This window comes from Phodopus roborovskii, unplaced genomic scaffold, assembly GCF_943737965.1.
Source record: "Phodopus roborovskii unplaced genomic scaffold, PHOROB, whole genome shotgun sequence".
NCBI classification, from domain to species: Eukaryota; Metazoa; Chordata; class Mammalia; order Rodentia; family Cricetidae; genus Phodopus; species Phodopus roborovskii.
In genome coordinates this window covers 2,584,785-2,607,683 of record NW_026126516.1, presented here as the reverse complement: position 1 = coordinate 2,607,683, position 22,899 = coordinate 2,584,785, and the positions used below count along the sequence as shown (strand labels likewise).

Sequence of the window (22,899 nt, the reverse complement as noted above, 5' to 3'; positions counted from 1 at the left end):
GGGAATCTGGTGACCTCTTGCCTACTCAGATAGGGTCCTGCACACACAGGATGCACATGGACTCACACTAGCTCACACATATACACATGAATAAATATTTTTAAAAGATAACTTTCAGAGTTAATGATGATGATTATAAATACTTAATTTTGTATTTCTTGGCATTTTTAATTTCTAGTGCTGTTCTTACCAAAATACTACATTGTGTTTGACCTTAGAATAAATATAATCAAATTATTTTCTTCAGCATAAAAAGTGTTTGCATCACCATTTATTGACTTTCAAAATCTTTGTTAACGTTGCTAGAATGAGAAGTTACAAAGCCATTTAACAAACACATGTTAATTTTGTGTCCCTTTGTTCTGATTAGAGCCAGTGAATGTACACAACAGTGTTGCCTGTTCAAACCTAGGAACCTACATTTTTCTTTGGGAATGTATCTTATCATTTGCTTAAGTAATGAAGTGTGACCTTCAAATGAAATGCCTGAAGGATTTTGTGGGTATTTAAGCTGTGAAGAACAAAGAAACTTTGGAGCATCCTGAGAGACCATCATGAGAGGAGTTAATATGGGCTAGAAAGTTAACATCATGTAGGAGAAAATTAGAAGGGGATCCTGGAGAGTAAAGATAGTTAGAATGAGAAAGAATAGAGAAAGCAGAGAATATAACAAAGAAGCATCATGAGAATAACAAGGGTGAATAAAGGAGGAATCCATCAGAATGGGTGGGAATGTGTAGTCTCCTAATCCCCTCAGATAAAAAGTCTGTGTTTGCCCTATGCTGTGGACTTTCTCTTTGAGCCCTGTCAGCCGCCTGGAAGCTGGTTCTTCCTGGGCTGCTGCAATATACAAGGATTTAGGTTCAATCTCCAGCACCACACACACACACAGTATAAAGGAACATAAAGTCTTCTCAAAAGGTAACTTTTTATTTTTTGTAACCATCAGAAATAGAGTTTTTATACTTACCTTGTGTTGTAATAGTAATGTGGTAGAAAAAGTTTCCAGAATATGAAATATCAAGAGAACCAAATATACATGCAGTGGCCATGTGGGTTTCTACTGGAAAAGGTTTTATTATGTCTGTGAGAACCGAGGTGTGGAATCCCCAAGGACCATTGGTATGTACTAATAATTTTCTGATGTAAGCTTCTCCATTTCTATAAAAACAAATCAAGAGACAAAAAATGGATATATAATAGCTTAAATAAGCAGACCTATTAACATTTAATTTACAAATAAGATATACCTATACCAAGATTGATGATAGTAATATACCAGCTAACAAATGATTATTTGGCCAAGAGTTGTTCAAAGATTTTAGTTGTTAACAATGGCATATACAACATAAATTTTCACACTTAAAATGGCCAAAGATTATTATCTAACATTTATCATCTATCTGTCATTGATCTATCTATCTATCTATTATCTATTTACCTATCATCTAGCTAGTTAGCTATCATCTTTTTAGTGCTGGGGTCCAACCTAGAACTTCATGAATGTTAGGCAAATGCTATTCATGTGATCCACACCCCCAGCCTATAAATACTTTTAAATGTCAGAGTTCAGCAGAGATGATACTTGAATGGAAATAGATGCACATTCACTCCTGCTAAGATTGTAAATTAAGACAAATTTTCTAGAACCAATGTTACACTTCACATTTCAATGAAAAAATTTAAAATTGAGGTGTGATGCAGGAGTTATATTTTAGATAAGATAGAGAGAATAATTAGAGGCATCTGGAAGGGTCAGCCATGAAAGCAGAGTGAGGAGAGAAGAAAAGAAAGAGGGATCAAACAGAGTAGGGAGGTCTAGTAATCCCAACCCTGGGGAGATTGGTTCTCTCTCTCTCTCTCTCTCTCTCTCTCTCTCTCTCTCTCTCTCTCTCTCACACACACACACACACACACACACACAGAGAGAGAGAGAGAGAGAGAGAGAGAGAGAGAGATTGTTGGTAAATCATCAGCTTTACCAATGGAAAAGGGAACAGAAAATTAAAATAACAAAACCTTAAACAGTAACAATGCCAAATGCTGGTAAGGATGTATGAAAGAGACCCTAACTTATTCCTGCTGGGAATGTAGAAAGGTATGGGGAGTTAGGTAGCTTCTTTTCATCTCAAACATATTCTTAGCATATGTAATATCCCTAGGTATTTACCCAAGTGAAGTGAAAGGGTCTGTCTACACCACAACCTGCATATGGACACTACCAGAGTTTGTTCTTGGGGAGGAGCTGGGAAGTATTTCAGTTGGGGAGATTGGGGCTGGGGAGATGCTCAGCTCTTAGAGCACCGGCTGCTCTTGCAGAGGACCTGGTATGATTCCCAGCATCCACAAAGCAGCTCACAAGCATTGCAACTCCAGTTCCTAGAGATCCAATGCCATATTCTGGCCTTCGTGGCACTGGGATATACATAGTGCACAGTAGGCAAAAGGCCCACACATACAAATAATTTAAAAGAATGGGTGAATATTTATATAAACTGTGTTTCAAACAGACAGGAGAATACTATTCATCACTAAATAATTATTAAGCCATTGGAAGATAATAGGTATCTTTTCAATTTTTTGAAATTAAAATATAATTAAATCACTTTCTTCTAACTCCTCCCTCATCTTTCTCCCTTTCAAATTCATCACCTCTTTTGTTTTATGTGTGTGTGTGGTGGCATATAAAATCTGCTTAGTACATTTAGTATGTACATGATTTTGGGGCTGACAACTTGGTGTTGGATAACCAATTAAAGCCTCATACCGTAGGAAGACTATTTTTCCAGCTCTAAGCACACCTTAGTTGCCTCTAGTTCTCTATTTATTGGGGTGATCCTATCAAATTTCCTCTGCTCTGTTAACATGTCTAATGATATAATAATTGTTGAGGTCTTGTTTAAACAGGGTAATAGGAATGTTGTAGGCATACTTAAAGAGGCAAAAACAAATCTCAAAAAGGGAAAGCAAGTGTGGTTGTGGAGTACAGGAGAACTTTTCTCCTCAATTTTATTGTAAATCTCCGGTTAAATAAAAAACTCAACAGTTCACTAAATTTTTTTTTAAGAAGTTAAGTGAGTGATGGGAGATGTCATTCTGTAAATATGTTACTCTCATTAATTAATGAATAAAGCACTGCTGGCCAATAGGAAAGCAAGATAGGCGGAACAAAGAAAGTAGGAGGAGAGAGGAAGGAGTAGGGTGGAGATCCAAGATGGAGGACAGAGAGAGAAGAACGCCAGCCCCTCTCTCCAGTAAGATAAGACCATGTGGAAGTACTTAGAAAATGGGTAAATATTTAAGACAGAGCTAGCCAATAAGAAACTAGTAACTGGCCTACAGCTTTATATCTAATTGGGGATGGCAGGGTGGTGGGACTAGACCGGCAGGGAAAAACATACTCATGACAGTTAAGCTCTTTGTGTCTGAAGTCAATGGTCAGAGACAGAGGTCAACTCAATTAACAAAGCTGTCCCCCAACCTGTCTCACTTTGAGTCTCTAAGTGTCAAAGAATTGCTTTTAGGTGACTGTGTAATATGTGGTTCAAGGAGAGAAAAGAAACAAATCTTTAAAAAAGAAAGAAAGGAGACTTGGGCAATAAAGGATAGGCTTACATTAAAGAGTCAGTGTGTTCTGAAGGTAGAGAGGAAAAACTGTTGAATGAGCAAACACTGTATAAAGTTGACTGCCATTGGTGTGAAGGGGTACACTGGAGGCTCCCATCCAACACCTGTTCTATCTCTCTAGTTCACTCTATCTTCTGTATTTCATGTCAGTGAAATGTCTTTCATCCAGGTTACTCTACTCTAGAGTGCCCCCAAATCCAAAACGACTTCTTGGTCCTTATTTTAGCTGCTACAAGAACTGGAAGCATTCCTTTTCCTGGGTTTAGATGCCTCCTTCCTCCTAGGCTTTTCTACCCCTCATTGCCCATTTTCAGCCTTCACTCCTGGGCCTAATCACTGTTCCTAGAAGGCCTCTTCTGTATTTACACAGTCTCCTGCAATAGAGTCACCCGTGCATTATGTGAACAACAGCTACATGCTGGGTACTCTCTCTTTTCTGCACAATGAATTCATATGTCCAACTGTCCATGTTGTCTTCATATCATCTTTTAAATATCCAACATAACTTGAAATTATAACTTCTAATGTAAAATTTACAGTTATCCCACTGAATTTCCATGTTCTTCATCTCAATAAACTACAGCACTCATTTCAGCTGAAAACCAAACCCTAGGGAACTATTTTTGAAAATTGACTTATTATGATGCTTAGTGTGTGTGAGGTGTGTGACTATGGCTACCTGTATGTAAATCATAGAACAACTTTGGGGAGTGGATTCCCTCACTCCTGTGTGGGTTACAGAGATGAAATTCAAGTCATTAGGCTCATATAGCAAGTGATTTTACTGGCTGAGTCATGCTGTCAGTCACCCACAGGACTCTTGACTCCTCTTCGTTGACTCTATCATAGTCCACCAGGTCCCGCCTTCCTCAGATCCACCTGCCTCAGCACCATTTCTTCTATTTTCTTTCTTATTTATTTTTCTTATTTTACATATCAATCCCAGTTCCCTCTCCCTCCACCCCTCCCTCTCTCCCACCCTTCCATGCCCCCCGACCACCATCCCATCCCATCCCCCGCCCCTGGACTCCTGTACCAATTTGTTCAAGGGTATCTCCCACTTTCTCTTCTAAGAGGTTCAGTGTGGCTGGGTTTATGTTGAGGCCTTTGATCCATTTGGACTTAAGTTTTGTGCATGGCGATAGATATGGGTCTATCTGTAATCTTCTATATATCACCATGTAGTTATGCCAGCACAATTGCTTTCTTTTTTTCCCATTGTATAATTTTAGATTCTTTGTCAAAAATTTGGTGTTCATAGGTGTGTGGGTTAATATCAGGGTTTTCAATTCAGTTCTATTAGTCTACCTGTCTATTTTTGTGCCAATACCAAGATGTTTTCAGTACTTCAGTGATGCCTCCTGAAGTTCCTTTATTGTACAGGGTTGTTTTGGCTATCCTGGGTATTTTGTTTTTCCATATAAAGTTGAGTATTGTTCTTTCAAAGTCTTTGAAGAATTGTGCTGGGATTTGATGGGGATTGCATTGAATCTGTAGATTGCTTTTGGCAATATTGCCACTTTCCATATGTTAATCCTACCTATTTAAGTACATGGGAGATCTTTCCAATTTTTTGGTATCTTCTTTAATTTCTTTCTATAAGTATTCAAAGTTCTTGCTATACAGGTCTTCCATTTGTTTGATTAGCATTACCCCAAGACATTTTATGTTGCTTGTGGCTACTGTAAGGGGTGATGTTTCCCTGATTTCTTTCTCAGCTCCTTTATTATCTTTATATAGTAGGACTACTGATTTGTTTAGTTAATCTTGTATTCTGCCACTTTGCTGAATGTGTTTATCAGCTGTAGGAGTTCCCTGGTAGAGTTTTACAGGCCACTTATGTAAACGATCATATCATCTGCAAATAGTGAAAGTTTGACTTCTTCCTTTCCAATTTGTATCCCCTTGATCAACTTTTGTTGTCTTATTGCTCTAGCTAGAACTTCAAGTACAATATTGGTGAGATATGAAGAGAGTTGACAACCTTATTTTGTTACTGATTTTAGAGGAATAGTGTTGAGTTTTTTTCCATTTAGTTTGATGTTGGCTGTTGGTTTACTGTATATTGCTTTTTTATCATGTTTAGGCATGTTCCCATGTTCCTGTTATCCCTGATCTCTCCAAGACTCTTACCATGAAGGGGTGCTGGATTTTGTCAAAGGCCTCTTCAGCATCTAGTGAGATAATCATGTGGTTTTTCTTTTTAGTTTGTTTATGTGGTGAATTACATTGATGGGTTTTTGTACTTGAACTATCCTTGCATCCCTGGGATAAAGCCTACTTGATCGAGGTGAATGATTTTTTTGGATATGTTCTTGGATTCGATTTGCCAGTATTTTATTGAGTATTTTTGCATCAATGTTCATGAGGGATATTGGTTTGTAGTTCTCTTTCTTAGTTGTTTCTTTGTGTTGCTTGGGTACTAACGTAATTGTAGCCTTGTAAAAAGTTTGTCAATGACCCTTCTGCTTCTAGTGTGTGGAACAACTTGAGGAGTATTGGTTTTAGCTCTTCTTTGAATTTCTGGTAGAATCTTCACTGAAACCATCTGGTCCTGGGGTTTTTTGGTTGGGAGGCTTTTGATGACTACCTCTATTTCCTTAGGGTTTATAGGTATATTTCATTGCTTATCTGTTCTTTATTTTATTTTTGGTAAGTGATACCTACCCAGAATATTGCTCATTTCCTTTAAAATTTTGAATTTTGTGGAGTACAGGTTTCAGGTTTTCAAAGTATGAACTGAAGTGTATCTGGATTTCCTCAGTGTCCATTTTTATGCCTCCCCTTTGCATTTCTGATTTTGTTAATTTGCATGTTCTCTGTCTGCCTTTTGATTAGTTTGGATAAAGGTTTTTCTATCTTGTTGATTTTCTTGAATAACCAACTTGTTTTTAATATTTCTTTTCATTTAGAAGCAATCTTATATTACATATCTATCCCCACATTCCCTCTCCCTCCCATCCTCCCATGCCCTCCATTTATCCCCCAAACTACCCCTGACCTACTCCCCAAGGATAGTGAGGCCCTTCATGGGGGATCATCAAAGGCTATCATATCATTTGGAGGAGGGCCTAGGTCCTTGTCCATGTATATGGGCTGAAATAGTAACCCTTCATTTGGAATGGTCTCCCTAAGTGCATTTGTGCACTAGGGATTGATACTGGTTCCACTATTAGAGGCTGTATGGACAGCCTAGGCCTCCTGACTGGCACCCACAATCAGAGGGCTTGTTTTGGTCCAATGCTGGTTCCCCAGATTTACTTCTGGCATCTGTGTGTTCTCACTAGGTCAAGTCAGCTGTTTTTGTGCATTTCTCCATCATGGTCTTGATTACTTTGCTTGTTCCCCCCCCCCCATCCCACTCAACAACTGGATTCCAGGAGTATAGTTTTGCATTTAGCTGTGGGTGTCTGCTTCTGCTTCCATCAATTACTGGATGAAGGCTATAGGATGGCAATTAAGGTAGTCATCAATTTCATTATAGGGGAAGGGCATCATAGGCAGCCTCCCCACAAGCATGTAGATTCTTAGTTGCGGTCATCTTTGTGGGCCTCTGAACACTTCCCTAGAGCCAGATTTATCTTTAAACCTATTCTGACCCCTTATATTAATGTATCTCTTTTCTTTCTCTCCTCTGTTCCTCCTCTGGTTCAGTCTTCCTGATCCCTCTTGGTCTCCTCCTTCCTCTTATCTTTTCCTCTTCCTACCTCCCTCCTCTCTCCCCCTTGCTCCCAGTTTGCTCATGAGTTATTGTTCCTTTCCCTTTCTTCAGGAGTCCATGTATTTCTCTCTTTGGGTCCTCTTTGATTCCTAGTTTCTCTGGAGGTGTGGATTGTAGACTGGTAATCCATTGCTATATGTCTAATATCTATATATGAGTGAGTACATGCCATGCTTGCCTTTCTGTGACTGTGTTACCTCACTCAGGATGATTTCTTCTAGTTCCATCTATTTGACTGAGAATTTGAAGATTCTATTAAGAACCAATTCTTTGTTACATTGATTTTTTTTTTGTATTGTTTTCTTTGTTCTACTTTATTGATTTCAACTTTCAATTTGATTATTTTCTGGTGTCTACTCCTCTGAGGTGAATTTGCTTTTTTTGTTCTAGAGCATTCAGATGTGCTGTTAATTGTGACTATTCTTCAGTTTGTCCATGTGGTCACTTAGTCCTTTTAGCACTGATTTCAAAGTGTCCCATAAGTTTGTGTATGTTGTGTCTTCATTCTCATTGAATTCTAGAAAGTCTTTTATTTCTTTTTTTATTTTTTCCTTGGCCCTGGAATAGTGCAATTGCACATTGTTCAATTTCCATGCATTTGTATGGTTTCTGTAATGTGTGTTGTTGTTGAATTCTAGCTTTAAAGCCTAGTGGTCCTATAAGATACAGAGGATTATTCCATTTTTTTTTTTTTTTTTTTTTTTTTTTTTTTTTTTTGTATCTGTTGAAGTTTGTTACATTGCCTAGTATGTGGTCGGTTTTAGAGAAGTTTCCATGTGATGCTGAGAAGGAGGTATATTCTTTTTTCTTTGGATGGAATGTTCTATAGATGTCTGTTAAACTCAATTGGGTCATAATTTCTGTTAGTTCCTTTGTTTCTTTGTTAAGTTTCTGTCTGGTGGCCCTGTCTAGTGGTGAGAGTGGGGTGTTGAAGTCTCCCACTATAAGTGTGCGAGGTTTTATGTGTGATTTGAGTTTCAGTAGTGTTTCTTTTACGGATGTGGATGCCTTTGTATTGGGGACATAGATGTTCAGAATTGAGACTTAATCGTGATAGATTTTTCCTATGATGAATATAAAATGACATTCTTCATCTCTTGAATGATTTTAGTTTGAAATCTAATTTGTTAGGATTGCTACACCAGCTTGTTTCATGGGTCCATTTGTTTGGAAAATCTTTTCCAAACCCTTAACTCTGAGATAATGGCTGTCTTTGAAGTTGAGGTGTGTTTCTTATATGCAGCAGAAGAATGGATTCTGTCTTTGTATCCATTTTGCTAGCCTGTGTCTTTTTTAGGCGAGTTAAGACCATTAATATTGAGGGATATTAATGACCATTGATTGTTAATTCTTATTTGTTTTGGGTTTGTTGTTGTTGGTACTGTGTGTGGATTCTCCACCCCCTTTTTCTTTTGGCTGTTGGTAAAGTGGGATTATCTATCGCCAATGATTTTGTGAATGTAGTTAACTTCCTTGGGTTGGAGGACTTTCTTTAGGGCTGGATTAGTGGATATGTACTGTTTAAATCTGGTTTTGTCCCAGAATCTCTTATTTTCTCCATCTATAGTGATTGAGAGTTTTACTGGGTAAAGTAGTCTGAGCTGGCATCTGTGGTCTTTTAGTGTTGGTAGAATATCTGTGCAGGATCTTCTGGCTTTCAGAGTTTCCATGGAGAAGCCAGGTGTAATTTTGATAGGTCTGCCTTTATATGTTACCTGGCCTTTTTCCTTTACTTCTCTTAATATTCTTTCTTTATTCTGTATGTTAGGTGTTTTGATTATTATATGGTAAGAGTATTTTGGGGGGTCCAGTCTACTTGGTGTTCTGTAAGCTTCTTGTACCTTTATTGGCATGTCTTTCTTTAGGTTGGGAAAGTTTTCCTCTATGATTTTTTTGCGTATGTTTCTGCACCTTTGAGGTGGTTTTTTTCAACCTTCTTCTATATCTATTATTCTTATGTTTGTCCTTTCCACTGTGTTCCATATTTCATGGATATTTTGTTTAAGGGATATGTTAGACTTAAGATTTTCTTTCTTCTATTTCTTCTAGTATATCTTCAACACCTGAGATTCTCTCTTCCCTCTCTTGTATTCTGTTGGTTATGCTTGCATCTGTAGTTCCTTCCTGATCATTTACCCAGTTTTTCTATTTCCAGCATTCCCTCAAACTTTTTTTTTTTTTTTTTTTTGGTCTCTATTTCAGCTTTCAAACCTTGCGCTGTTTGTATTGTTTCCTTCCCTTGTTTGTTGTTGTTGTTGTTTTTTTTTTTTTGTCTTTCCTTGTTTTCATTAAGATATTTATTTCTTGCAATTTTTGCTTTGTCTTTTCCTCAATATTGTGAATGTTTTGTTTGTTCTTTAAAGGATTTTCTCATTTCCTCTTTGAAGAGCTCTATCATCTTCATAACGTTGTTTTTAGTATTGTTTTCTTCTGCTTCATCTGTGTTGGGATGTTCAGATATTGCTGGTGTGGAGTCCTTAGACTCTGGTAGAATCATATTTATCTTTCTGTTGTTGACTGTGTTCTTATACTGTTGTCTTCCCATCCCTTTTTCCAGTGGGTGCTGGTGGGTTCCCTCCTTTTCCTGGTGGGTATGGGTCCAAGATTCTCTTCTGGTGGGTGCAAGCAGGTCCAATACTCAGATGGCTCCCCTCTTCGTGTGGGTGGAAGTGGGACTAGCACCAGATGTCAGCAGACTGGATGGTCTGGTCCACCCGGACTGGTTCCCCCTGTGCAGTTACCAGGCCTCATGTTTTATTCTTATCTTGTGTCATCCTTTCCATTGCAGTCAGAGTAAGTTTTAATAATACTTGTGTGGGTGTTTTGCCTGCATGTGTACTGGGTATTGGTACAGGTCAGAAGGCATTGGATCCCTTGAAACTGAGACACAAATTGTGAGCCACAAAGAGGGTGCTTGGAACTAAATCTGGTTCCTCTGGAAGAACAAGTACTCTTCCCCACTGGCTGTCCCTCCAGCCTCCTGTACCAGCAGTTTTAATGGCTATAATTGGCACAGCCTAGAGTTGTCTGAGAGGAAAGCCCCCATTGGGTAATCTGACTAGGTCAGAGGAGCCTGTTGGCATTTCTGTGAGGGATTATTTTGATTGCTGGTTGATGTAGGAGGGGTGAACCAGCTCACTGTAGACAGCACATTTCTTTGGGCAGGTGGGTTCACGTTATATAAGAAAGCAAGTTAAATGTGAGCCAGTGATGTAGCCATTACACAAACTTATAGCTGGTCAGAGTGCTGATAGTAAAGGACTATGCAGTTCTCATCACTGAATGGGAAAATAAACATCCAAGTTATACCACCTCTTTATGCCTCAAGGAACACTGGAGAAAAGAGAGATGGAGAGGGTGTAAGAGCCGGAGGAAGGGGTAAAGGGTCATAGGACTATCTGTTCTCTGGGCATAAAATGGCCATTGCATCTTGGAACGACAGCAATTGTGATTATTCACAAGAGACTTTTAGAAAAACAGGCTTACTAACATTTCCTCATGAACATGATGAGAGCTTGTGAGGTTTTTGAGTCCCTCTCTGTCCTGAAATGATAAAAACACTGCTTGGTTTTTGCATAGTATGAAGGGAATAGAAGAAACTTCATAAAAAAGAAAAGTATTCAACTTGAACTGCCACTGTGGGTCTTCAGTTTCCCTTGAAGATTTCCTTGTAAGAAATTTATGCCATGGCCTGCCTGATCTTTGACCCCATCCCTGGGCCTCTACTGGAGGACCACCCTGAGTCCCCTCCTGCCTGATCTTTGACCCCCATCACCGAGCCTCTGCTGAAGGTGAGTCTGGGACCAGTTCATGTTGAATCCCACCCACACCCTTCCCTGGGAACTCCCTGGGTTATCCCTGAAGCTCGTTCCCCCTATATCCTGTCCCCAGAGAGAATAGTCATAGCACTCTGATCCACAAATCACCCCACCCAGAACCTGCCCTCTCCCCATTCTGTGCCCTACTGAGCCCTCTGCTCTACTGCTCTGATTGAACACTGGGCCAGATTGGGAGTCCAACAACCTCTCCACCTCTGGGGAACTTCCTGGATCTGCTCTGAGTACACTGGTCCCATCTATCAACACAGGACCACCCTGAATGCCCGCCTGCCTGATCTTTGACCCCCATCGCTGGGCCACTGCCTGAAGAGAGACCTCCTAGAGAGCTTGAACCACCCAGAGCTATAGGCATCGAACTCCACATACACCCACCCACTGGGAGAGTAGAAGAGAGAGAGAGAGAGAGAGAGAGAGAGAGAGAGAGAGAGAGAGAGAGAGAGATTCCACCTGCATCCACAAGAAGAAATAATGGGAAGACTGCAATACAAGAAAACACCCAACAATAGAAAGACAAACATAACACCATCAGGATCTAGGGAATCTATACCAAGTAGACCTAAACACAGCAAAGCAGATGAAGCAGAAGAGAATGACTAAAAAAATTAACTTCATAAAAATGATAGAGGCCTATAAAGACGATATGAGAAAACCCCTTAAAGAAATGGAAGAAAACCAAACAGAAAATTGTAAAAAATAGAGGAAAAGACCAAGCAAAAAATTCAAGAAATAAACAAATCTCTTAAAGAAAGTAAGGAAAGGCATGAAAAACAATCAAACAGTTGAAGGAAACAACTCAAACAGTTCAAGACTTGAAAACTGAAATAGAGACAATAAAGAAAACACATACTGAGGGAATGCTGGAAATAGAAAAACTTGGCAAATGATCAGGAACTACAGATACAAGCATAACCAACAGAATACAAGAGATCGAAGAGAGAATCTCAGGAGCTGAAGAGAACTAGAGGAAATAGATTCATCGATCAAAAAAATCTTAAATCCAACAAATCCTTAACATAGAACATCCAGAAAATGTGGGACACCATGAAAAGGCCAAACCTAAGAATAATAATAGAAGAAGGTGAAGAAGCCCAGCTGAAAGTTACAGAAAACATTGCAGAAATCATTGAAGAAAACTTCCCCAATCTATAGAAGGGCATGCCAATAAAAGTACAAGAAGCTTACAGAACACAAAATAGACTGGACCACAAAAAAAGTTCTCTTACCATATAATAATCAGAACACCTAACATACAGAATAAAGACAGAATATTAAGAGCAGCAAAGGAACATGACCAGGTAACATATAAAGGCAGACCTATCAAAATTACACCTGATTTCCATGGAAACTCTCAAGGCAGAAGGTCCTGGATAGATGTTCTACAAGTACTAAGAGTACACAGATGCCAGCCCTGGCTACTATACCCAGCAAAACTCTCAGTCATTATAGATGGAGAAAACAAGATATTCAATGACAAAGCCAGATTTTCACAATACATATCTACAAATCCAGCCCTACAGAAAGTTCTGGAAAAAAAACTCCAACCCAAGGAAGTTAACTACGCTCACAAAGACATAGGCAATAGATAACCCCACTTCACCAGAACCCAAGTGTAAAGCAAGGCAAATATATTCATAATACCATCGCCAACAACAAATCTAACACAAACAAGCATTAATAATCAATGGTCCTTACTTTCCCTCAACATTAATGGTCATAACTTACCTATAAATAAACACAGGCTAACAAAATGGATACAAAGACAGAATCCATCCTTCTGCAGCATACAAGAAACACATCTAAGCTTCGAAGACAGACATTACCTCAGGGTAAAGATCTTCCAATAAAATGGACCCAAGAAGCAAGCAGGTGTGGCTATCCTAATATCTAACAAGTTAGACTTCAAACCAAAATTAATCAAAAGAGATGAAGACAGTCATTTCATATTCATTACAGGAGAAATTCATCAGGACAAAGCCTCAATTCTGGACATCTATGCCTCAAATACAAAGGCACCCACATTCATAAAAGAAACACTACTACAACTCAAAGCTCACATAAAAAGCTCACACACTCATAGTGGGAGACTTCAACATTCCACTTTCACCACTAGACAGGACCACCAGTTAGAAACTTAAAAAAAGAAAGGAAAGAAGTTATGTCTCAATTGGGTTTAACAGACATCTATAGAACATTCCATCCAAATACAAAAGAATATAACTTCTCTGCTCTACATGGAATCTTCTCTAAAATCTACCACATTATAGGCAACATAACAAATCTCAACAGATACAAAAAAAAAAACTGTAATAGTCCTCTGTATCTTATGAGACCACCATGCTTTAAAAATGGAATTCAACAACAACACTAATTGCAGAAACTCTACAAACTCATGGAAACTGAACAATGAGCAATTGCACCACACCTGGGTCAAAGAAGAAATAAAGTCTTCCTGGACTTTAATGAGAATGAAGACACAACATACCCGAACTTATGGGATGTTTTGTAAGCAATGGTATGAGGAAAGTTTGTTGCACTAAGTGCCCATATTGAAGAAAATGGAAGATAGTCACATTAGAGAATTAACAGCACAACCAAAAACCTTAGAAGAAAAAGAAGGAAACTCACCCAGGAGGAGACACCACAAAATAATCAATTTGAGGGCTGAAATTAATAAAGTAGAAACCAGGAAAACAATACAAAAAAAAATCAATGCAACCAAGAGTTTGTTTTTTGAGAAAATCAACAAGATAGACAAACCTTTATCCAAACTCACTAAAAAGCAGAGAGAGAACATGCAAATTAACAAAATCAGAAACAAAAAGGGGGACATAACAATGGACACCGAGGAAATCCAGACAATTTTCAGGTCATACTCTGAAAACCTGTAATACACAGAATTTGAAAATTCAAATTTCTGGATAACTATCACTTACCAAAATTAAATCAAGTAAAGATAAGTAACTTATTAGACCTATAACCCCTAATGAAATAGAGGCAGTCATCAAAAGCCTCCCAATCAAAAACAAACCCCAGGACCAGATGGCTTCAGTGAAGAATTCTACCAGAAATTCAAGGAAGAGTTAAAAATCAGTACTCTTCAAATTGTTCCACACAATAGAAGCAGAAGGTTCATTACCAAACTCTTTTTACGAGGCCACAATTACCTTGGTACCCAAGCCACACAAAGACACAACTAAGAAAGAGAACTACAGACCAATATCCCTCATGAACATTGATGAAAAAAATTCACTAAAATCCTGGCAAATATAATCCAAGAACACATCAGAGAAAGCATCCACCATGACTAAATAGGCTTCATCCCTGGGTACATGACAAAGATTGGGGCATGAGGGACACTGGCAGCAAGGCAACCTGGGAAGAATCAGAGAACAATAAGGAGCAGGCTTGCATCACTCAAGTTTCTGAACTTCGTGCCATGGAAGGCAAAAGCCCCAATCCACAGAAGAGTGGGCATCAGAAACTTACACACAGGCTTCAAACAGTCAGTCAGTGCTATCTGAGGATTCTCCTCAAACTCCACCATCCTCATCCCCTCCCTCTTCCTTCCTAAGAAGAGAAAGCTGTAAACAATTGTGCAAGAACACAAAGACAGCTCTCTGTAGTGCACAGGTGAACACACTTTCCAGAAGAGGGGAGTATAACACAACTCTTGACCCACTAAAGAGCATCAGGGACGCGTCTTGTTCCTAAAATTCTAAGGTAATTAATTAAGTAGAATTAGCCCCCAGCAAGATGGCACAGTACTTGAATCCCTGTGGGTTGTCCTTTGATCTCTAGTCCCAAAACAAAGAAAAATAATTATTAAGGCACTTGAGAAAGATAAATAAATTCCACCCACCAACTAATCGTAGACATAAGCAGAATTTGCTTCCTTTAAGATATAACTTCCATTAATAGACCTTTTTCTCCCTTAAGGAAACCTGAGAAGCTCAATCTAATAGTCACATAACAATCAAAAGCCCAAAAAATCCATTAAGAGATAGAGAAAGGGCGATCTCAGAGAGTTCAGACTAGCCTGTTCAATATAGAAAGTTCTAGACCAGCAAATACTATATAGTGATAATCTGTCTCAAAAATATATGTTGTCATGAAAGATAATAAAAATTTTCTTTTTTCCTTTTAGATTTTTATTTAAATTAGAAACAATCTTATTTTACATATCAATCCCAGTTCCCTCTCCTCTCATGCCCCCTACCAACTTCCTATCCCATCCCCCTTCTTTTTCCCAGGGAGGTTGGGGCCTTCCATGGGGGGGGGGATCAATCAAATCTATCACATCATTTAGAATTCTTAAACCAAGAAAATCCTCAAAAAAGTAGGTTAAAAATTTGAATCTGAAAACTTGCATGTATTTTAAGTAAGTGTGAGCAAATCTTCAATTACCTGTAGTTTATCACTTTCCCAAGGTGAATATTTTTAAATTTCCTTCTGTATAGGTTGTGGTTAGGCTCAGTCAGAGGTACATACGCAAAGAAAAGCATCTCATTGGGAGAGAGATACTGTGGAGCTAGTGCAGTGTTAAATCCCAAATCAGGAGGCTGAAATTGGAGAAGAGGAAATATTGTATGTTCAATGTCTGACGCTGCAATTATAATGCAATTCAAATAGCAAACGTGTTTCCCTTTCATATCAAAATGATCCTGCTTTACTTATTGATTGGAATAATGCGCGTACATGCTCTTTGGATATTGGTGTGTGTGTGTGTGTGTGTGTGTGTGTGAGAGAGAGAGAGAGAGAGAGAGAGAGAGAGGGAGGGAGGGAGGGAAGGAGGGAGGGAGGAAGGGAGGGAAGGAGGGAGAACTAAGTTTTCTGGAGTGAAGGAAAAGGATATCTGATAATTAAGACCCAGTTTGAGGTTCCTGTGCTCTTTGTAGGAGGCTGAGATGGTGTAGGTGCTGTATGATGAATTTGTTGGTACAGATTATAAAGCTGGGTTATCTACGGTGACCCCACCCTGCACACTGCAGATACTGTCATAACTGTGTTCTTACTAGGAGTGCTACTGAGCAAGAGTCCACTAAGGGCCTGTCCTTCAAGCACTGATGCTCTGAGTCTCATGGTCTGTGTCTTGAGCATCATGGTTCTCTGCTGGAATATCACTTTCCTTGAATTTAGGACTTATAGACAGTCCCTTAAGTAATGCTTGCCTAGGTGTCTGACATGTTCTTTGCTCCTGAAATGACCAGTTCTAGGACCTTTTAGTACAGGAAAGTAGAGCTGGACAGTAGCTTCAAAATGATTGTTGGAGTTGATCCTGTTTCTTAGTAAGTGGTTGGTGAATGTGTGCTTGTGTGTGCATGCCTGTGTGTGTGTGTGTGTGTGTGTGTGTGCGTGCGTGCGTGCGTGCGTGCGTGCGTGTGTGCGTGCGTGCGTGCGTGCGTGTGTGTGTGTGTGTATGTTGGGGGTTGTAGATACTATAGTCTGTTTTGGGTTTTATCCATCAAGTACTGCTTCCAACAAACATTTCCTGTCATGTTTTCCTCCCAGTATTTGAATCATGGGCACTCACCAGGAATGAAAGAGATAGGGAAATAGGGTGGCTAAAAGGACAACCCTGAGTCAATTGCCTCAGTGAAAAGCCTGATTCTAATGCCCCAACAGAATATGGGTGTTATTTACTCTCTGTGTGCCTTGCCTCCCTCCTAAGGAAATGAGGACAAATGGTTGTTAAAAGATGAAGAGTTCACAGCTGTGCCAGACACAAAACAAGAGCTAGTGATGGCTTTTTTTTTTTTTTTCAGAGAGGATGCATATGCCATTTGTAGAGAGAAAGAAATCGTTGTTGAATCAGAGTTCTTTAACTTGGTTCTGGGTGTAAGAAGCCCTATAGTTTCTCCATCTTATCTATTTTAGCGTTCACTGAAGGGAGCTAAGCTACTTTCTGCAGAACTGTGACATGAGTGAAATTCTGACAGCTGCTTTTTGTGGTTATGTCTAGCAGACTGCTAGCATCATCTACATGCGCAGAATCCAGACTCCAGCTCAGAGAACATGCTGGCATCTCCCCTCAGGGAATTCCTCTCTTTACCTTGTGTGCATGTCCCAGACAGAGAACACAAAAACACCCTCCTCTCCACCCGTATTCTTGTCCTGGTATGCAGATTGATCTTTTAACTAATGTGTACTTTAATATATTTATTATTAAATATATCATTTAATTAAATGATTAAATAAATCGTGTGTAAGTGCTTTATTTTCATGCTAGTTTACTTTCTAGTGTTGACCATAAGCAAATTGGGGAGGAAATGGATTATTTCAGATTCTAGCTTATATTCCATCAGCAAGGAAAATTAGGGAAAAGACTTATGTCAGGAACCTGGAGGCAGTAAAGGAGGCAGAAGCCATACAAGAATGCTTTTGCTCTGACTGCCGGTATTAATCAGTAATCAAGAAAATACCTCCAGGACTTGGCTCCAAACCAGTCTGATGTGAGCAATTCCTTAAAAGACATTATACTTCCCAGATGTATCTTTTTGTGTCAAGTTGACAAACCAAACCAGCACAGCTTGCTTATATGTGCCACATATGTGTACCTCTAAAAGAGGTAATAAATGTGTATTGGATAATCTGGAGCTGTAGATGGCTGAGTCACCATGTGGGTTCTAAATACCAAACTCTGGTCCTCTGTAAGAGTGGCAAATGCTCTCAGGCACAGGCTCAGAGATATCTCTCTAGGCCTGGACTGACCTTTAAAAAGATCCATTCTTTTTTCCATTTTCTTTAAGACAAATGACAGTTTTGCCAAACCCCAATGAAAGGCATTTTACTCTTGCCTGCTTTCTTAATGAGTATTCATTTTCTTTCTTTCTTTTTTACTGAATAAATATTTTTATTTAGTGTTTCCACAGAAAATGAAAAGATGTGGATTCCTTCCAGACTAATGTGGTTTGATTAAGCCAGGCCACCTGAAACAGAGTATGAGGTGATCCTACATTCAAAACAGCTGGACAAAGCAGCCTTACAGACTACAGCCAGGATTTCTGAATCATCTTCGAATCCCCCATGACAGCGCCCCTTACCAGCAGGAAGTAGTTTGGAAAGAACAACGCCCAAATTCCCAAATATTGTCTATAAATGTTTGTTTTCATTTCAATGGACTTGGTTATATAAAATAAATAAAAAAAATATGTAAAAAAAACGACAAAAAAGAAAAAAAGAATATTTTTATTTAGTAATGTAATGGGCAAAGACAGTCCTGGCACAAAACATTCTTGACAGGTTAGGCAGTGGTAGCACATGCCTTTAGTCCCAGCACTTGGGAGGCAGAGGCAGGCAGATCTCTGTGAGTTCAAAGTCAGTCTGGTCTACAGAAGGAGTTCCAGCATAGTCTCTAAAGCAATACAGAAAAACCCTGTCTCTAACAAAAAACAAACAAACAAACAAAACCCAAAACCAAACCAAACCAAAACAAACAATCCAAAAAACATTCCTGACATATTCTGCTGCCTTTCTCTATACTCTAATCCCTATATATGAACTACATCCTGAAAACCTTAATGTTTCCCAAATATTCAAGAAAACCCAATAGCCCAACTATTGCATACTTAATTCACACTAATTATTAAGTTAGTCTTGGTTACTCACCTCTTCTCAGTTGCAGCAGACAGCTTATAAGACCATTTCTCAGCTCTAACAATCTTATCTCTATATATGGTTAGATATTGTGGGGGAAAAAAGCACATCTCAAACACACAACAACGGTCAGAGTTTTCCTTCTATTTGTTATATACCCACACTTCACAGGTTTATTTTCTTTTTAAAGTCTGTATGTTTCACAAGACATTACAGATTAGCTACAGTCGTCTAGCGACACATTAGGGCTCTAACACAGCCCATGAATTTGTCCTAAAACGGGCAACTGTGCTACTCCAACTGTCTGAAAAGAGATTTTTCTCAACTACGTCATTTGGCCCAGGAACCTTCTCTTCTAGGCCCACATTGCTTCTCAGCCTTTTGACTAAGATCAAGTGTGGACATGAGCCCACAAGCCCAAGCTATATCTTGTTTATTTCTATTTCAGGTTCAGCTCAAAGAGGGAACTCTGAGGCTTTACGTCCTCATTTTCACATCTGCTTCAATGGCACAGTGGCGTCCCCTGGCTCCCCCTTCTTCTCTGAAGCAGCTTGTTTTCAGGTAGAATATCTCCCCCGAAGACTTTTAGCACTGATTCCAGACTCAGATGTTCGCATAATCAACTGTGTGGCCAGGACATCTCTCTGCATCTCTACTGTCATGTGATGCACCTCATGGTCTGAACTATTATACATAACAGCATTCGGAAACATCCGCATAATGTCACGCTGAAACTTGGCTGTGCTGCAGATCAGTCCGTTTTCAATGTTTTTCTTACTTGTTGACAAATCCATAGGTCTCTGCACAATGGCATGGTAGCCAGGTGCTATGTCTTCTGTAAAGGTTGTAGGAACACATTGGCATATCTATGATGTGCTGCTACCCTCCATTCAAGCATAGCGCTTTCTTCCATATTTTCTGAGCCTGAATTGCTTCTTGATTCACTACACACAGAAATCTGTGAAGAGGCAGGGCTGCTTGGGATAGAGTCTGCCAGTGTGTATGACTGCAGTGTGGCATTATGTATACCAAAGCCATCATCACTTTTGTTCACAGGGGTTCCTCATCCATCTCAGACAAATAGCCTTCTCCTTGGTCCTCTTCCTTAGGCTCCTCTAGGCTAGCTACTTCACTGACTCCATCTTCTTTTTCCTCCTCACCTGGAGCATCCTTTATCTGGCTTCCCAAAATAGTCCCTGATTCTTCTTTCAGTGAGTCTGACATTTCAGACCTGTGTTGAGTCTCTGCCTCTAAAGGATCTTCAGTAGGATTTGAGCCTTGTGATGGAGACAACATGATGCTTTCAGGAGATTCCTCTGTCCCCTCAGTTGAAAGTAGCATCTCATCGTCTTTCCCACTGAAACCATCTGTTTCACAAATCTCTCCAGCTGCAGAATTTCTAGGTTCTTCATCTAAGTCTTGACTTCTGAATTCTGGTGGCTCCATACTTGAGACTGGACCAACTCCAGCTACTGTCTCAGCCCTTGACATGCCGGGCTCTGGCCCTGCAGGATCCACCTTAATCTCAACACCTGACTCCCTGATGTCTACCAGTTCATGGATTCCTTTGTTTTCTGTTTCCTCAAAGTCTAGCCTCTCTTGATTTGACTGTCATCGCTTCTGCTGGATAGGGGCTCCCAAGGGCCAGGCAGGGACTGCGGATCATCATTTTTTTTTCCACAGAACGATAGTGCTGCTTCTACAGCTGCCATACCCAGCACTTTGTCCTCAATGATGGCAATGATGTCTTCAACTGTTTAAATTCCAACTCTTCACCTGTGTAAGACACAGCAATATTCATCTCAGCCAGATCTAAACCTTCCTTCCCATGTATGCTTGGGGCCTTTGATCCACCAGGAGCCTCTGCTACCCATGACCAGAAACATTCTTCTTTGATAGAATTAATGAGCAAGGAAAATTCACTGCTATCCATGGAAATAGTCACAGAATATGGATCCCCAACAGCTTCCAGGGGAACACGGGTGTCAGGCTGATTCACTGGAGCTACACTTTCAGGAGTGGAGATAGCCGGAGCAGAGGATGGTGTTGGCATTACAGGCATCATGACAATGGTAGCCCGGGACACCGACTCTACAGGGCGTGGAACAAGTTTAACTGGAGGCTCACTGTGTAGGACTAACATCCAAAAACCTGGAAAGAACAGGAGCATCGGAGGCAGCAGAGGAGGCTGCAGCAGTACTGAGTGTTAGCTGTTATCTCCCTACCATGTATCATGGGAAGAACCCCGCCTATCTCCAAGAGAACACCTGTCCTGCTCAGATGGCCAGAAGCCACAGACACTCAGTCTCATTCACCAGTCTGGGGCTAGTAGGCAGGAGGCTGCCCTTCTTAATGAGCTCTGACAGCAGAGGGGAGAGGGGAGGAGTTCTTTCTGTCCAAGCATTCTTTTCTGGGGTGAATCATCTGTTCCTGAGATCATGGGGGTTGGTGAAGAGCATGGAGGAAGGGTGTCAGGAATCTCAGGAAATGAGGTAACAGGGGCACCAGTCCCAGGGGTTATCCCAGAGGTAGCCTCTTCCATAGTGGTTGGAGTCAAGTCTCCAAGTGGATAATCACTTCCTTCCTGCTATAGGCAAGCAGGCCCGTGACTGTGGGTAGCCTTCGAAGAGGTGTTTTTTTTACTGCTTGCTGAGCCTGGTATGCAGCATCTGTAGCCTTGATTTTTACTCCAGGCTCTTCCTTATTCAATTGCTTTTCATGGCAACATCACAGCCAAGCTCATCCAGTCTGCTATCTGTGTGTCCAGCTTCAATTAGTTCTGTAGCTCTTGTTAGCCACCTGCATCTCTCCCGTGTTCCCATTATCATTTCCTTTAGTTCCTCAAATCTCTCAGCAGTTAATTTCTAAACAACATCATTTTCAACAGTTCTCTGTTTCTGCCACTTCTCCTTTTTCACCCCGTTTCTGTTTTGGAGTCTCAGTAGTCTCTCAAGGGCTCAGAATGCTGAGAAGCACAGTGTTTGTGAGAAAACCGGTCTGACGGCCAGCCACGTTCTTCCAAAAGCTTATTGCTCTGATACCCACTTCTGATCTCCACTCCTCATAGCAGAAGATGCTAAACACAACTTCTCTTGGATGGACCATGGCCCTTGTGGATCAGTGCTCAGCAGCTGGTGCTTGTCTGTTTCAAGTCACTATTTTGGCTTCAACTTCTTCTGAGCCAGTAATAAATACCCCAGTATGTATGTATGTATGTATGTATGTATGTATGTATGTATGTATTCATAAATCATTATACATTGTCATTATTAAAGTATGCATCTATTATCATCTGTGGAGGCCAGCAAAACTGTGCTCTATGTCAGCAATAATAAGGAATAAACTAGGGAGCAGGACTAGTTAACATGGAAGGTGAAAGGCAAGTCAAAAGTCATCTAGCTTCAAGGACAACATCTGAAGGTAGAAAATAAACTCTACCAGGTGCTGAGTTTCTTGTAACAGATCTGTGTCAGACTTGCTTTTCTGCTGTGAAATCTTGTATGAAGATACCCAGGGGTTCAGAGAAGATTTTGGAGGTGTTCAGTGTTGTATACAAAGCTTTCCTTTGGGTCTGGAGATATGGCTTAGCTATTAAGAACACATACTTGCTCTGGCAATGGACCTGTGTTTGGTTTGCAGGACCCTGCCAAATGGCTCACAATTGCCTGTAACTCCAGCTCTATGGTAGTCCCAGTATCTTTAGCATCTACAAACACCTGCCCTTATATGTACACACACACATGCACGCACGCATGCGCACGCGCACATACACACACACACACACACACACACACACACACACATACACAAATTTAAAAACCTTAAAAGGGTTTGCATTCAGGAAAACATCATCTCATTCATTATCCTACAAGTAGAGTGTGGCATCTATTCTCAAAAGAAGGCAAAAACTATCAGTGTATCATGTTACTGACCTTTCCAAACATCTGATTAGAAGTTTGGGAGCCTGAAGTTGGCGAGTTGGTGTCAAAGTGTTCTGGAGTCAGTTTGTGTATGAATCCCAAGTGATCATAGTATATTGTGAAAACTTTATCACTCCATTTTCCACTCAGAGTGTATCTTGTCAATCCTGTTAGGAAACAAATGTATCTCTTGATACTG

General features: G+C 40.0%; 1 protein-coding gene across 1 annotated transcript in view; it reads right to left on the bottom strand.

Moving 5' to 3' along the window:
• LOC127231074 (cation channel sperm-associated auxiliary subunit beta-like) overlaps window positions 1–22,899 on the bottom strand; it is a 130,932-nt gene that overhangs the window by 41,099 nt on the left and 66,934 nt on the right. The window contains exons 15-18 of the mRNA XM_051196479.1: window positions 22,713–22,867; window positions 15,592–15,746; window positions 6,629–6,631; window positions 971–1,161 (exon numbers count right to left, since the gene is read on the bottom strand). Of these exons, the coding sequence (XP_051052436.1) occupies window positions 971–1,161; window positions 6,629–6,631; window positions 15,592–15,746; window positions 22,713–22,867 (504 nt within the window). The remainder of the gene's footprint in view (window positions 1–970; window positions 1,162–6,628; window positions 6,632–15,591; window positions 15,747–22,712; window positions 22,868–22,899) is intronic.